The sequence below is a fragment of the Rhagoletis pomonella genome, unplaced genomic scaffold (genome assembly GCF_013731165.1).
Source record: "Rhagoletis pomonella isolate Grant_MI unplaced genomic scaffold, Rhpom_1.0 Rhpom_scaffold_00002, whole genome shotgun sequence".
In the NCBI taxonomy this organism is placed as follows: Eukaryota; Metazoa; Arthropoda; class Insecta; order Diptera; family Tephritidae; genus Rhagoletis; species Rhagoletis pomonella.
Window position 1 is genome coordinate 66,218,710 of NW_023458556.1, and position 14,119 is coordinate 66,232,828.

Below are 14,119 nucleotides of genomic sequence, written 5' to 3' on the forward strand. Positions count from 1 at the left end.
TTTTAAAAATCGGTTAGTAATTTTTTTTGTTTAAAATAACTTTTTGTTAAAAAAAACGGTATTTTTGCATTTAAATGTATTTTTTCTTAAATTTTTATATATAAAGTATACAAATACGCATATCGAAAGAAAGGGGGTTTAATCATCTTTACAGCGATATAAAAATTTTAAGAACTAGTTCAAAATTTTTTGAAATATAAGGAATTTAATTTTTCGAAGGCCTGAACTTTGACCCCTTATAAGTTTGCACAAACAAAGTTATATACCATTTAAATAAGAGCAAAAGGAGGACTACGTCTATATTTTTAGGTTTTAAGTTAATTATATGCAATAATTAAATATACTTTTTTACCAAAGGTCTTATTTCAAATTTCGAAGGCCCATATCTCGATTTCGTAGGCTAACTTCGAAAAACGGAGAAATTACTTTTTTACCTATGACTCAACCTCTTAAAACAAATTGGTTTGGACTAATACCCAGAAAAAAGTAGATTTTGCCGTACAGTGTAATATAATACAAGAAATTACTTCGGAATAATGCAACGCTAGAACCAAAGGAACTGTACTTATAAGGAATATATTGGCACCATACTCACTTGTATCTTTGTCTTTGATATTGCAAAATAAGTGTCTTTGTTGATGGGCTCAGGTTTATGGCAGCCCTACATTAGAGGCACACATTCAGTTTTGTTATCATTTTCAAGAGAAGTTTATAAGAACCCTGCATGAAATTGAATTAGTTTGAAAGTAATTTATAAACTACTTTATTTTCAATGATAACTAATTGAAATTCTCACTATTTTACCTGCAACGAGCTCATTTATTTAACATGGAATTGCCTTTTCCTGAATGTATTTTCAACTACTTTAAAATGAATTTAGCTCAAACAACTTCAAAGTCATTATTTTTCGTTTGAATACGCTTCCGCACTTCACAGATGCTTTTTCATAACTAAGAAAAACCGAAATTGAAAATTTTAAATTAAATGAGATTTGAACATGGCTGCGACCAATTGTAGCAAACATCTTTGCACGCTCAGCTACAGCCAGACATGTAAATGTGCTTTCAAATGTTCAGTTTGAATTGTGTGCAAGCGGCAAATCGGCTGCCCGATTCTGCATTTAATTTCAACTACTTTAAAATGAATTTGGTTTACACAACTTCAAAGTCAGTATGTTTCTTTTGAATACGCTTGCGTTCTGGACTTCACAGATGCTTTTTCATACTTCCAAGACACAAAAAGAGTATACAAATTCGAAACATTTACTCATGGCATTTGTTTTAAAGTAGTCTTTCAATTAGTTGACTAAAAAAAGGAAAAACACTTGTTTCCGTCAGGGAATATATTTAGTACTTTAATGCCGTTTTCAAAAACCAAACGGTAAAATATTTACGTGGAAAAACAGGAAAACTTAGTTAAACTTTAATAATCCGGAATCACTACTTTATTATATCTGTAATGCATAGGTCCGCCTTAAGGCGGACTATATACTATAGCCTCCAGAGGGTAAATTTGGCTTTAAAATGAATTTCTGACATAAAAGCTATGTTTGTTGATACAAAATTTATCTCCTCAAAAAAAATTAAAATCATGCATTAGATTTATATAATTTTTATCTTTTTCCCCCCACTCTAGTCTCCAACCTTTACTTTTGAATTGCATAAATTGACTCTTTTATTTCATATATAGTGACACGGCTTATACATAAATTTGGTCATTTGGATAGGAAGGAATTTAGCAAATGCTGAATGTATTTTCTTATGCATTGTGTGACGTTTATTCACATATTATAATCGAACGAATATCATTTACACAGTGAGATTGCTTAATGTAGATATATACAAGCACGTTATAGAATACTTATATATCTATACAAATGTATTTATGTAAATAAGTGCTCTTAAAGTTGAACTTTTGACATGGGCAAACCCTTGGCTCTTAAGCCAGTAATCTTGTAAGTGGTGCCAGCCGGTGCAGGTTGATCAAATTTAGCTGACGTGGTCACATAAAATATATCCAGATTTGGACCTCCCCAGGCAGCTGAAGTAATTTGCTTGGTAGGGAATTTTATTTCCAGAAGAACTTTGCCGGTGCTACAAACCAAACAAATTGAATATAGAAACCGAAATTTGTTTACACATTTCAAATAAATGAACTCACCTTGGATTGACCTTGTAAATGGTGTGACCATTAAATGTCGCAACATAAAGATTGCCCTCACTGTCAATTGTCAAACCATCAGGCAGCAAATTATCCTTAGGGTTTGATTTGCGTAAATTGAAAACGACTTTTGGTTTACCTAAACAAATATAAAATAAACAAGTAATTCTTAAGCAAAAACAAAAAACTGACTTCATATCGCACATCTTCTTCGAAAAAAAATTATATAGATATTTTTCATAAATCAATTCGTTGGATTTACGATGCATATCTCTAATTAATGCAAATATTATTATTTTTCATCATTATGTTCTCTAGCTAGAAAACTACTGTTGTAACTGTTTTTGTATTAATTGCGTTAAATCTGTACCACCAACAAACAGTTATATTTTCGGATCGGACTTTTGAGGTGTGACTCTTTTCAAGATGGTGTGCGATATGTAGTACGAGTGTGAGAGGGCCTTACTTGGTACACCAGCATCAAAGTCATAGTCGTACTCCTTCACTTCATAATCGGTGGTGTCAATGAAGTAGAATTTCTTCAATTTCTCGTTCCAAGCCAAACCGTTGGAAATGCCGACATCGCTCTTCACCACAGAAACTTTGCCACCTTTTTCGTACTTGTACAACTCGCCCCAACGATCCTTGAATTCATCGCCTACATAACGCATTGTTCCAGCAAAGAGGCGACCACGTGGATCAGCTTTGCCATCGTTGAAACGGTTAACAACGTATTGCTCATCGGGTTGGACTTCAAAGAGTACGCGATCTACTTTGCTTGTTTCAGAGATACCATCCCAGGAGACGACAACCACACGACGTCCATCTCCAACGACAAACTTGTCGTTCTGACCTTCGATTGGCACAACGAACGAGGCAAGCTCCACACCCTCGATTTTGCTGTGGTACACCTTATCTTCCTGGTAGTCGTAGCGCAGCAATTTGCCAGCTTCAATGTCTACGTAATAAAGGCTCTGCTTCTCAATATCCCAGTGGGGACCTTCACCGAGGTGGGCATACGAATTGGGCAATGGTTCGATTTTGTATGACATCTGTGCGAAAAAAATGAAGTTATGAAGGGTTCATATTAAATTTTTGGATATTTGTATCGTTGAACAACTAATGATCGATTAAAACTACCTAAATACTGTATATAAATTTATACACCTGTGCGCAAACATACATACGTACATATGTAAGTATACACATTAGAGTGGTTCAAAAAAAAATAATTTTTTAATTCATAAACGCTACCTCAAATTATTGTTATTTGTGATAAAAAAGAGAAACGTGTTACATAGGAAAGGAGGAAGCAATGCAGTGCGCAAAGAAAAGACTTGAGAAAAGCTTTCTGTATTAAAGCTAAACTCTCAAAATTCATGCGCTCTCACACCGAAATCGGATTTCCGCTTATTTTTTTGGTTTGTTTTAAAAGCCCTACGCTTTTGTGGTGCAGAGATTCCGCAGGGTCTGGGTTCAAGCCCAGTTTACGACATCAAAAAGAAAAAAAAAAACAAACATTTTGTTCTACAAGCGGTCGCACATGCGTTATTGTATGAGAAGTTGTTTTTTCATGGTTGTTTTCGGAGGTTTGCCACTGCCTGCTAAGGGGCGACCGCTTCAAAATAAATATTTTTTTTTGTTTTGTTTTTATTTTTTAAAGTTGGGTTGAACCGGGGTATAAATTAAAATTAAATTAAAAAAATTAAGAGCCAATTATAGTCCTTACCGGAACTTTTTCGGCGACCTAATCATTTTAAAATACGAATACGGAATTTGTAGCAAAATCGCGATTTAGCAGTTTTTAGCGGGTGCCTGAAAAAAATGTGCCCTCAAAATTTTTTATCGACACACATACACGTTTCAATAAAACTGACACGCACTAAACTTTTTTTCTTTCATATATAGTGATACGGCTTAATGTACATTGTAATATTGTACATTTGCTGCAAGAGTGTCATAAACAAAAAAATCAAAAACTCGAGGAAAACGGCTTTAAAGTTAACAGTTTACATCTGTACGCTCCCATAGTAAATAAATAATAAAATTGAAGACAATTCTTCTAATGAGCTATGGTTAATCGATACAGCTATGAAATTTTTACACAACATAGAAGAAGAGGTGGAGGTCATTTCTGCATAATTAACTAATTTCTGTTTTATATTTGTTTGATTATGACACTATTGCAGCAAATGTGTATTTATGTATAACTCTCGGTACATACATATGTTAAAGTATAAAAGCGAGAGGTTTTTCAATACCGTTAAATTGTTTCCCCTGCCTTCAGTTGGCTCATTTGTTGTCTTCTCACCACTTTGTATATTATGAGCACTTGAGAACAGCAAACGCGAAATTATTAAAAAATAAAGCAAAGCCATTTTTTCGTCAATAACAAGACAGTCTTACTAGCAAATTTTAATTGCGCGATCGCAAAAGAAAACTTGAATGGAACCCACTTCGCTCTATTACAAAACTAAACTGAAACCTTGAATTCAGCTGCATTGGCGTTTTATAATATTTCTATTGCCTATCACCAAAATCAGCTGCGCACAGAGAGCAATAAGTCGTGGCAGAAAGCCTGTCCCGAGGAGGCTAACAACTGTGAAGAAAACATGCAATGAGAAACAACACATTTAATGAATCTGAACTGATTTCTTGCTCAGGTTAAAACATTTAAAATTGTTGAAAAATTCGAACAAGTTATTCTGGAATATCGGTGTATGTATTTTGAAAAATAAGCAAATCGCAGAAATGGATAGTGCTTCTGCTTTGTATCCATAACCATTATTTAAGGTCAAAAGTCTGCATAATTCGTAAGATGGGAGAAGAGAATGCTCACACGTGTTTAGGACCAGTTTTTGAATCTGTGTAGGGATTAGAGATGCCAGATCGAAATAAAAAAAAATTATTTTTGTACCGATTCGAATCGAAATAAAAATAATCGATGCTGGAAGAAATCAGGAAAAAATAAATCGATTTTCTAAGAGCGATTCATAAATTTGCTCAAATAATGCCTTTTACTTAAATTTTTCATAAAAAAAAAAAAAAAAAATCGGCGACCTGACCAAACTATTATTATTAATTTTTTCATCAAAAAGTATGCCTCATCAGTCCAACTTCAGTTAAGCTGACCACAGTAGTTTTGCAAGAAACACCTTTCTGCAAAAATACAGTGGTCAGCGCAGTTGGAGTTGGACTTGCTAGGGCTATTGTTTAACGACGACAACCATAATAGGGCCGATTGTAATTTTTAAAGCATAGACACATTTTTCATACGGTTTCAATATCCAGATTTTTTCAAAAGCTATAAAGTAGATAACAATTCGTAAATACTTGAATAAAAACAAGATGTCAAAAAATTTACATATGTAATGATAAAAACGTTTATTTTTCACTTATCAGCAGCATTGTGCATTTGCAATCCGGAGTTGCGATAGGTCGTTCATACAATTTTGTTCGCAAAGTTGCCATTGCACCAAAACTGCCACTTTGCGATGTTTCATGAATCGCACTAATGGCTGTTTTTATGAACGTAATGCCCAACATTGCCATTCAAATTTTTGTCATCTAATGCTTAGTGGAAATTCATCATTAACCCTTCTTAAGGAAATGCTTCAATTTTTTTAAATTATTAATTTTTTAATCACAAATGAAAAAAATGATGTTTTACTTCAAAATTAGTCGTTATTTTAAAAAGTGTAATACAATGGCGCTCACGTATGTATATATGTAGATTTTTTTGCAATACTAACACTTTTTCGTTCTTTTTTTTTGTTTTCGCTAACTCTATATTTACCCTTTATATGAAAATTTTGCTGCAAAACTGTTTCTAAAAAGAGTAATTAAGGAGTACAAAATTTGTTTGAAAATTTCCATAAAGTTTGGAACACCGATTTTTGGAGTTTTTGTTGCAGTATTAGCCATAATTTTAAATAGAGTTATTTCCAGGAGGCTTCCCTGAGGAGGCCTTTAGTCGGAGGAGAAAGAGAGGCAGGTCATTGAATTCTTTGGTCTTTGCTATCTCAAGTTAGAAAGGCGGGAGATGGCAGTTCCCATTATTTTTTTTTTGTACCAGCCTACAATTCAAATTTCTTTAAAATTTTATAAATTTTCTGGGGGTAAACCGTTGATCAATATACATCAATTGAAAAAATTAATATCGATTCTCGAATTTTTTGAATCGATTCACGGATCGAATCAGAACTTAACAAATCTAAAAAAGAATCTAACTGAAAGGTATCGATTAATCGTTCTTCGATTTAATCGATTTAAAAACGGCAGGGAGAACTGAGATAAACATATTATTCGCATTGTCACTGGAGGCGAAGTTTGGAGTCATCACTATGAACCTAAGTTGATGGAGGCGAACTCAAAAACCCATAAACAAAAGGGTGTTTCAAATATTATCTAAGAAACTAAATCGGCATATGCATCTATATGGGAGCTTATGAGTGGTAAGGCGCACACTAGTCTGAAACGAGATTGAGAAGAACAAAATTAATTTCCGCCTCCCAGAGTGAAGCCAGCGAAATGATTGGGACGTAATTTTAAAGATAATTAAATGTACTTTCACGCAAAATTATTGAAAACACGATTCCTATATAAGAAACCGTTTGAAAATCCCCTCAAAATTATGATTTTTCCTCCTTTTTTCTCTTTTCTCCTAAACTATGAAACTATGAGTAAAAGGAAATTGTGATAAAAACTGTTTACATATTATTAAACAAGAGCAGAAAGCCTTTAATTTGATGGTTTGAGGATATTGTAGGTGCTATTGAGTCGAAGTTACAACACTTTATAGTTGAAAGGCTTCCAAAAAAAATTTAGAATTTTGTTTTCTTTCTCTTTATTAGTTATGTGTGGGAACATATGAAATTAAATTTGTTCCTCTCAACCTCGTTTCAGGCTAGGGTGCTGAGCACTTCTATCTAAGTACATACACTGCTCAAGTAACAGAATATTTCAATAGAAAGGACATTACAACTCTGAAGTGGCGCGAAAATAGCCCAATGTGAACAAGAAAAGCCCCTCGAATAAGACAGAATGGAAAGAGGCAATCTTATACGCGTGGAAAAAATAAAATAACGGTTTAATACTGCCAAACTCTAATAAATTCGATGCTGGTGAAGATTTCAGCAGCTATAAAAGCTCGTGTTTTTAATTATAATTTTAAGTGTCTTTTATTATTCTACGATTTTAAATAATTGTTTAATATGAATAAAAGAGGGTTCCGCATACGCCATGTAGCACCATCATCATTTTTGGAGATTCTGTACCTAGCAGGGTGTTTTTGCAAAAATGTAAATTTTATGCGGATTCCGGCGGCATACCCATCCAGTAATTTTTACTTGTTTGGTAAAATCTTTGCTAAAGGCGATAAACCCACAGAGAAGAACGTGGCAATTTTATGACTCAAGTTAACAAAATGAAGATTTTATTGTGGATTTCAGCAGAATATCTATTCAATAACAATGCTAGTTCAGCGCCTTTTTTTAAATCAAAGAATTTTCTAGAAATGGGCGTGGCGATTTAGGATCAAAGTTAATTAATTTTGATTTCATTGTGAATTTCGGCAGAATATCTATTCACTGAAGCAGCATGTGTTCAGCAACTTTTTTTTAAAAGAAGAAAGTCTTATTATTTGTTGCAAATGCGTATTTAAACTATTTTTTACAAAGTACAGTATTTTATGAATGGGGTAACCCACCAGAGTACTTAAAATATGTAGTAGTTTTTGCACTTCGCTGCACATTCGCATTTTATTAGATGTTATAACATTAAGGTAGTTCACAAGGTGTTGTATAGTGTCGTATTGTTGTATGCCGTAAACCTTAAACCGGATTCGCAAGCTATCATAAAAGTGGTATTAAGAAACTTTACATCGTTAACAAATAGTTGGGGCTTCAAATCCTCTAAACTTTTATTTAGCCATTAAAAACTTTACGACCTACGACAATACGACACTTGAACACCTCATGAATCACCCATTTGTTTTAGCATAAGTAATGTTGAAGATATGAGCGTTACAGTAAAAGACTATTCGAAAGAGAACTGTACCTACACATTTTTGAGTAGTGTCAGAAACTCTACTTGTGACTTTTCTGGGCCATGCGACTTTATAAAGTTCATACCCTGGCTAACTGTGTAGAGGTCGGCAAGGTGTTCCGAAAGTGCCACAAAACCTACTTTTTTTTTTATTGATATTCTGCCTTATCCTGAGTTTCGCCTGAAAAAAAATGCACCCGAAAATCTTTCATCCGCTCATAGTGAAACCATGGAAACCAAAAGTGAAAAGTGAATTCCACACAAACCGGGTTCAAATTATGAAATTCCTGCCCGTATTTTGTTTGTAAGTCAAATATAATTAGCATTGTTCTACCATGATACAAAAAAGAAGGTAGTTTCATTAAACCACTTTTGACGGATAATACAATTTTTTTAAGTTTCATAAATTGTGAGTATTATAAACCGCCTTATCACATTAATAATATGAAAACAATAGATCGGAGTATTTTCTTTCCCATATGTATACCAATGTAATAAAATTTCAAATCAAAAATCATTACCAGTGCTTGGTATTTTTTTTTTACTTACGCACTTTTTTTATTGAAAATATTTAAAATGTGAACTGTTAAAGGAGACTTCATCGTAATTGTTCAAACCAAAATACTAATTTTAAATACAATCTTGCGATTTAAAAATCTAATTCTTCCCACATAGACCTTTTTATAACACCGTGCGACAAAAACAAAAATATTTCAAAAAACACGATAGAATCGATATACTCATGAAACTATGGGCCAAATATAGTAAAACTCCGTTTGTAGTTTTTCACTCTGACGTGAGGATTTTTTCAAAGGACTTTGAAATTTTAAAGAAATGATTAATTAAAAAAAAATATTTAAAAAAAATCAGTGCGATGTAGAATAACAATATGGGTACCAAATGAGAGATAAAGTTCTGTAGGATTTTACAAACAATAAAGTTTTTTGGTTTACAAGGACGAATAGGTATTGTTGGGGTCAAAACACCTACCAAAGCTGGGCACTTTATGAATACGATTACATTTTGATTACTTAGGATTACGATTACTGTAATTGTAATACTGAAAATTTTCAGCATAACAATAATCGTAATACTAAAAATTTTAAGAATTCAATCACCGTAATTGTAATCATGAAAATTTCAATTTCGATTACAGCAGTCGTAATCGCTAAATTATTAGGATTACAATTAAAGTAACCGCAATCATGCAATTCATGATTACCATTACAGAAAAAAAGTTCTTATTTTTTTATATATATTTTTATTTTTTTGTTGGGTTGAACCCAGTCCCTGCGGAATGGTAGCGCGCACTGCTAACCACTACAACACAGCTGCCGCTGTGTAATTGTGTTACTTCAACTTTAAATCAATTTTACATGCTTTTCGGCGAAAGTTCCGCTCATTTACTAAACTACTAAACCTCTACAGAATATCAGAAAATCGCAATCAACATTTTCTTGATTACGATTATATTAGTTGTAGTCATAATCTTTTTAGGATTACAATTAAAGTGTTCGTAATCATAATTTCCATGATTACAATTACTGTAATTGTAATCTTAAAACTTTTATGATTACAATTACAGTATTCGAAATCATGTACTTCATGATTAGGATTACAATAATCTTAGTCCTTAAAATTTTAAAATTACAATTATTACAATCGTAATGGTAACATTTATGATTACAATTAAAGTAGTCGTTATCGCATATAGTTTAAGGATTACAATTAAGCATTCGTAATTGAAATGTAATCGTAATCGAAAATTGCCCAGCTCGGGTATTTGTCTACATATGAGTATTAAATACACATATGTACTCGGAAATTAGTGTGTGTGTTTTTGCGATGGTTTGAGATAATTTTTAACACTTTTAACACTTAAACTTAGTAAATTTAATTGATTAAATTTAAACACGTATTTTTTTTCAAACACAATTTCCAAATGCTTTCACATACGAGCATCCGTACCTTTGCTGGAATATTATTATGCTAGTATCTGGAATTTCTTCAGACTAACGAAAACAAACGCACACTGAAAGACGTGGGGAAAAGAAGACTGAACGCCAAGAGCACAGAAAAGACCTTTTTATAGGCGGTTTGCCGGCAGAACATACTTGCACGCTACAATCTTTCCATCAATGCGATTAAATCCATTTCTTCTATAGTATACTTATGCTGCGTACTTTTTTCGAATCTCGCTAAGAAAAATGTTACTAAATCATAAAAATAATATAAGAATTTATCAGAATCATTTCTATAAAATAATAATAGGGTCGTAACAAAACCTAATCCGAAAATGTTTTGATTTATAACTTTAGTAACTGGTTCAGCATTAAAAAAAGACATATCGAGAGTGTTTTGAAGCGTAGCAAAAAGTGGATATATCATATTTTATTTAGACATTGAGCGTTGATACTAATGTAGCGCATTAATTTTTTCACCAGTGCTGACCATTTTGATGAAACATATTTTTTTGGAAACGTCACATAAATGCCACATATAAATATTTATGCACATTAGGCATATGACTTTCCAAAATTAAATATGTGAGGAGAGGATGAGAAATTATTAAATTATTAAAGTCTGAAATTTAACAAAAGCAATTGCTCAGGTTCTATTTATAGTATGAATTTCATACGACCCAATGTTCCTGTAAAAAAACCTAATACATATCTGCTCCCGTCAATTAAACTTGCCTAAGTCGAGGCAAGCCATTTTCCATTTAAATAAATGTTTCATTGGGTTTCTAAACAATATTTTAACGATTAACCAGCCATAGGTGTAATTTAAGATGTCCTTTAGTAGAAGATTAATAAAAAAAAAATAAAATTTAAGGAAAACTTATTATTTTTTTAATTCAAAGTCAAACCTTTTAAAGTCACTCAAATAGATGTTAGTCTTTGGATGAGCTTCTCTGGTTTGTGGCGTGTGCCCTCATGTCACACTTTATGGCAAGGGACCTACAGTTTAACCCCGACTGCAAACGGCGATTGTATTTTTATAAGTTGCAGTTTTCCATGGCAGAAATTCACTCGAAGGTTTGCCATTGCCTGCCGAGGGGCGACCGCTATTAGAAAAAAAAATTTATTTTAGCGGAACCACAGCGACTGCAATTTGTGGGTCTCTAAAATATCACTAAAATAGGTAATCGTGTAGCGTGTACATTATACCACGTAAAAAAATAAAATATAATAAATTTGCTAAACTAATGATACCATGAGTCTCCAATTTCTTCGACAATTCAAGAAGACGCGCATCGAGTGTTTATTTTTTCCATAGGGACTACACGTAAGAAAATTAAGTAGTTATTCTCTTTTGAGGGCAATACAATTTTCTAGGATTAATTAAAATGTTCAAAACGGTCGCATTGAAGATTTTCTTTTTTTTAACGTGGGTTTAATGTACATATATACATACTCGTATGTGTGTAGTAGTTAAGTATATTTAACTTTCAGTAGAGTTGAAGCAATATGGCTTTTTTGCTGGATGTATTTACATCAGCGTTGGGCATTTAACTTTCCGCGTGATTATGAGTTGTTTTTGTCTTTGCAAGTACGCGAGCAGCAGTGTTGCTGCAAAAAAAGTGGCCAGATTTGATTTTAAAAGTAGCTTAAAATGGCTAAAAAAGGGCTAAAAACTTTCATAGCAAATCAAAATAATTTCATTCTCATTCATTTGGCTGTTTCAGAATTTGAGGGAACCTGTAACGTCATCAGCGTTTTTCGATTTTAGTTTTTGTAATTCATTTTTAACACTTTCTTCTGTGACTGGTTTGAAAAATTTTTTCCAGGAATGAAAATTTGAACAAAATACTGTATTCGATGTCGTGGCTACCAGCTGAATCGGTTGATTCTCTTTATAGCCAGACGTTGACCATTTCTGCTGAAATGCCTATTGAAGGAGATTACTCTTTGGCTATAAATAGCAAAGAAGGGAGACGTAGGGGACAGTTAACCACAGAAGTACATATATGTATATCCCTAAGAAACGAATAGTAAACGAAATTACTGTTTTTAAAATGCTTGCTAAAAATAAATTAAAAGAGACCCCCTTTTGAAATAATTGAAACGAATATATTTATGTAACATCAAAAGCAAGTCATGACAATTTGGCATAAACTTAAAGTGTCCTCTTTCTTCTTTTATGTCTAGTAGTTTTTTTTTAAGATTGGTCCAAAAAATCATAATAAAAAAAGTAACCAATGCATATATTTAAAGCACAGAAAACAAAAAAAAAGAAATTGTTAAATGGACTATGTTCTCTTTGACGTACGTCAAAGGTCAAGTTGAAGTGGGAACTTGTATGACTGCCCATTGAGAGCTCGGTTATATAGCTTAAGAAATAACATGTTTAAAGACATTTTTATCAAAGTTGATATATGTGACATTTGGCTAGTTTTGTTACACAAATACTCCCACGACCGCAGGCAAAAAATATTGGCTACAATTTGTAATTTTTTTTGCTAGATATATGTACGTTTTATCTTACCGTACCTTAGATGATAGAAGAGTTTAAGCACAGAATCGAAATAAGAAGATTTTGGAGGTATTTTCAAATTGGGGTAGCTTAAGTATAAATCTTAATATTTTGGGAAAAATTTAAGGTATAATAAGTTTTGTAATTCCGTTGGAAAACTGCACTTTTTTGGTGATGCACCCTAATGTACATAAGTACGTTAAGAAAATATGTACTGTTGTACATAGAGTCAAATATAGTTCTTATCAATTTAATGCGCTTGTCATGTATATATTTTAATTGCTTTAAAGACATTTTAATTAATTACCCAATAAATTTAACGTTTTGTTTTGGAACTTATATAAGTATGTACCTACATACATACATACCGCTCGCTTATTTTTTCGAACTGTATATTGCTGCAAAAAAACAAAAAAAAACAGTTTCGCGCTATCTCTATTAAAAAATGCATCTTTCACATTACAGTATTTTTTGAGACCGTTTCTCAATAAAGAAGGAGTTCCTGATACTATGTGTACCTGTTTTACACCCGGCGACAAAATGATACGGTCTAACAAAATTCATGTAAATTCTAATTTCTAGCTTTCTACAAAATTTTAAAAAATTGCACAACGATAATTTTCTAGCTTAAGGCTAGGTTCACGACCAAGCGTCGCGTGATGCGATCAAAATCGCTAATAGGCATAAATAACACAAATTCATATGGCGGTGTTTATGGTGCAGCGATTTTGGTCGCAAAAAAATCACCCAAAAAGGTTAAGCGTCTCAATGCAGCAATCAAATTATCAAAAATCAACACAAATTCTTAGCCTGTTGAAACTTGCACTTTTTTACTAAAATTTAATGAGCTAAAAACTGCATAATTAGATTTTTATAAAAACAATGAATAATTAATTTTTTAATTTCTCTACAAAGTGTGGATTTATATTTATATTAGCCAATACGTGCTTGTTTTGCGGCGCACAGTGGTCTGAATCCCAAATCTAGGTGGACAAAAATTTTATTGTGTACAAAACACAAATTTTCATTTCTTGCATAGCTGAATTTTTGCCAAACTGCACCAAATTGTATGCATCGAACGCAATGCAGCGAAATGAAATGTAGAGTACTACTATGGCCTTGTACATGGTTTTCCCTTCGGTCCTCGGTCCAGTACTTATCCATAAACTTATTTTCAATGAAGAAATTATCAAGCATGTGTAGAAATAAGTCTCACAAAGCGATGCGATATGCAATGCAAAAATGCGAAAATTATTTTTTTTTGTGAAATGCTTGTATATAATATCCGCCTTCGCCTATAAAATTGCTGCAGATATTGTTGCAGCTGTTTTTTAGTTTCTTATATTGCACATACATACATATGCATGTACGTACATAAATCATAAATGTACATTTGTACGAGTACATATGTATGTGCATACATACGTATTAAAGGATT

At 32.7% G+C, this 14,119-nt stretch overlaps 1 protein-coding gene across 1 annotated transcript; it reads right to left on the bottom strand.

Annotated features, from left to right (window-relative positions):
• Window positions 1-1,749: 1,749 nt before the first annotated feature.
• On the bottom strand, window positions 1,750-10,280 carry LOC118733992 (regucalcin-like). Its single transcript, XM_036463659.1, has 4 exons — window positions 10,174-10,280; window positions 2,627-3,212; window positions 2,161-2,299; window positions 1,750-2,093 (listed from the first exon to the last, which is right to left on the bottom strand). The coding sequence occupies exons 2-4, from the start codon at window positions 3,210-3,212 to the stop codon at window positions 1,901-1,903; spliced, it is 918 nt and encodes a 305-aa protein (XP_036319552.1). The 5' UTR covers window positions 10,174-10,280; the 3' UTR covers window positions 1,750-1,900.
• Window positions 10,281-14,119: the final 3,839 nt, after the last annotated feature.

What these genes read in the sequence shown, in the direction of transcription:
- LOC118733992 (XM_036463659.1), bottom strand. Translation starts at nt 3,212, where the DNA reads ATGTCATACAAAATCGAACCATTGCCCAATTCGTATGCCCACCTCGGT. An exon ending in CTTTGATGCTGGTGTACCAA is followed by an intron (nt 2,300 to 2,626) that starts GTAAGGCCCTCT and finishes ATATTTGTTTAG; the next exon opens with GTAAACCAAAAGTCGTTTTC. An exon ending in ATTTACAAGGTCAATCCAAG is followed by an intron (nt 2,094 to 2,160) that starts GTGAGTTCATTT and finishes TTTGGTTTGTAG; the next exon opens with CACCGGCAAAGTTCTTCTGG.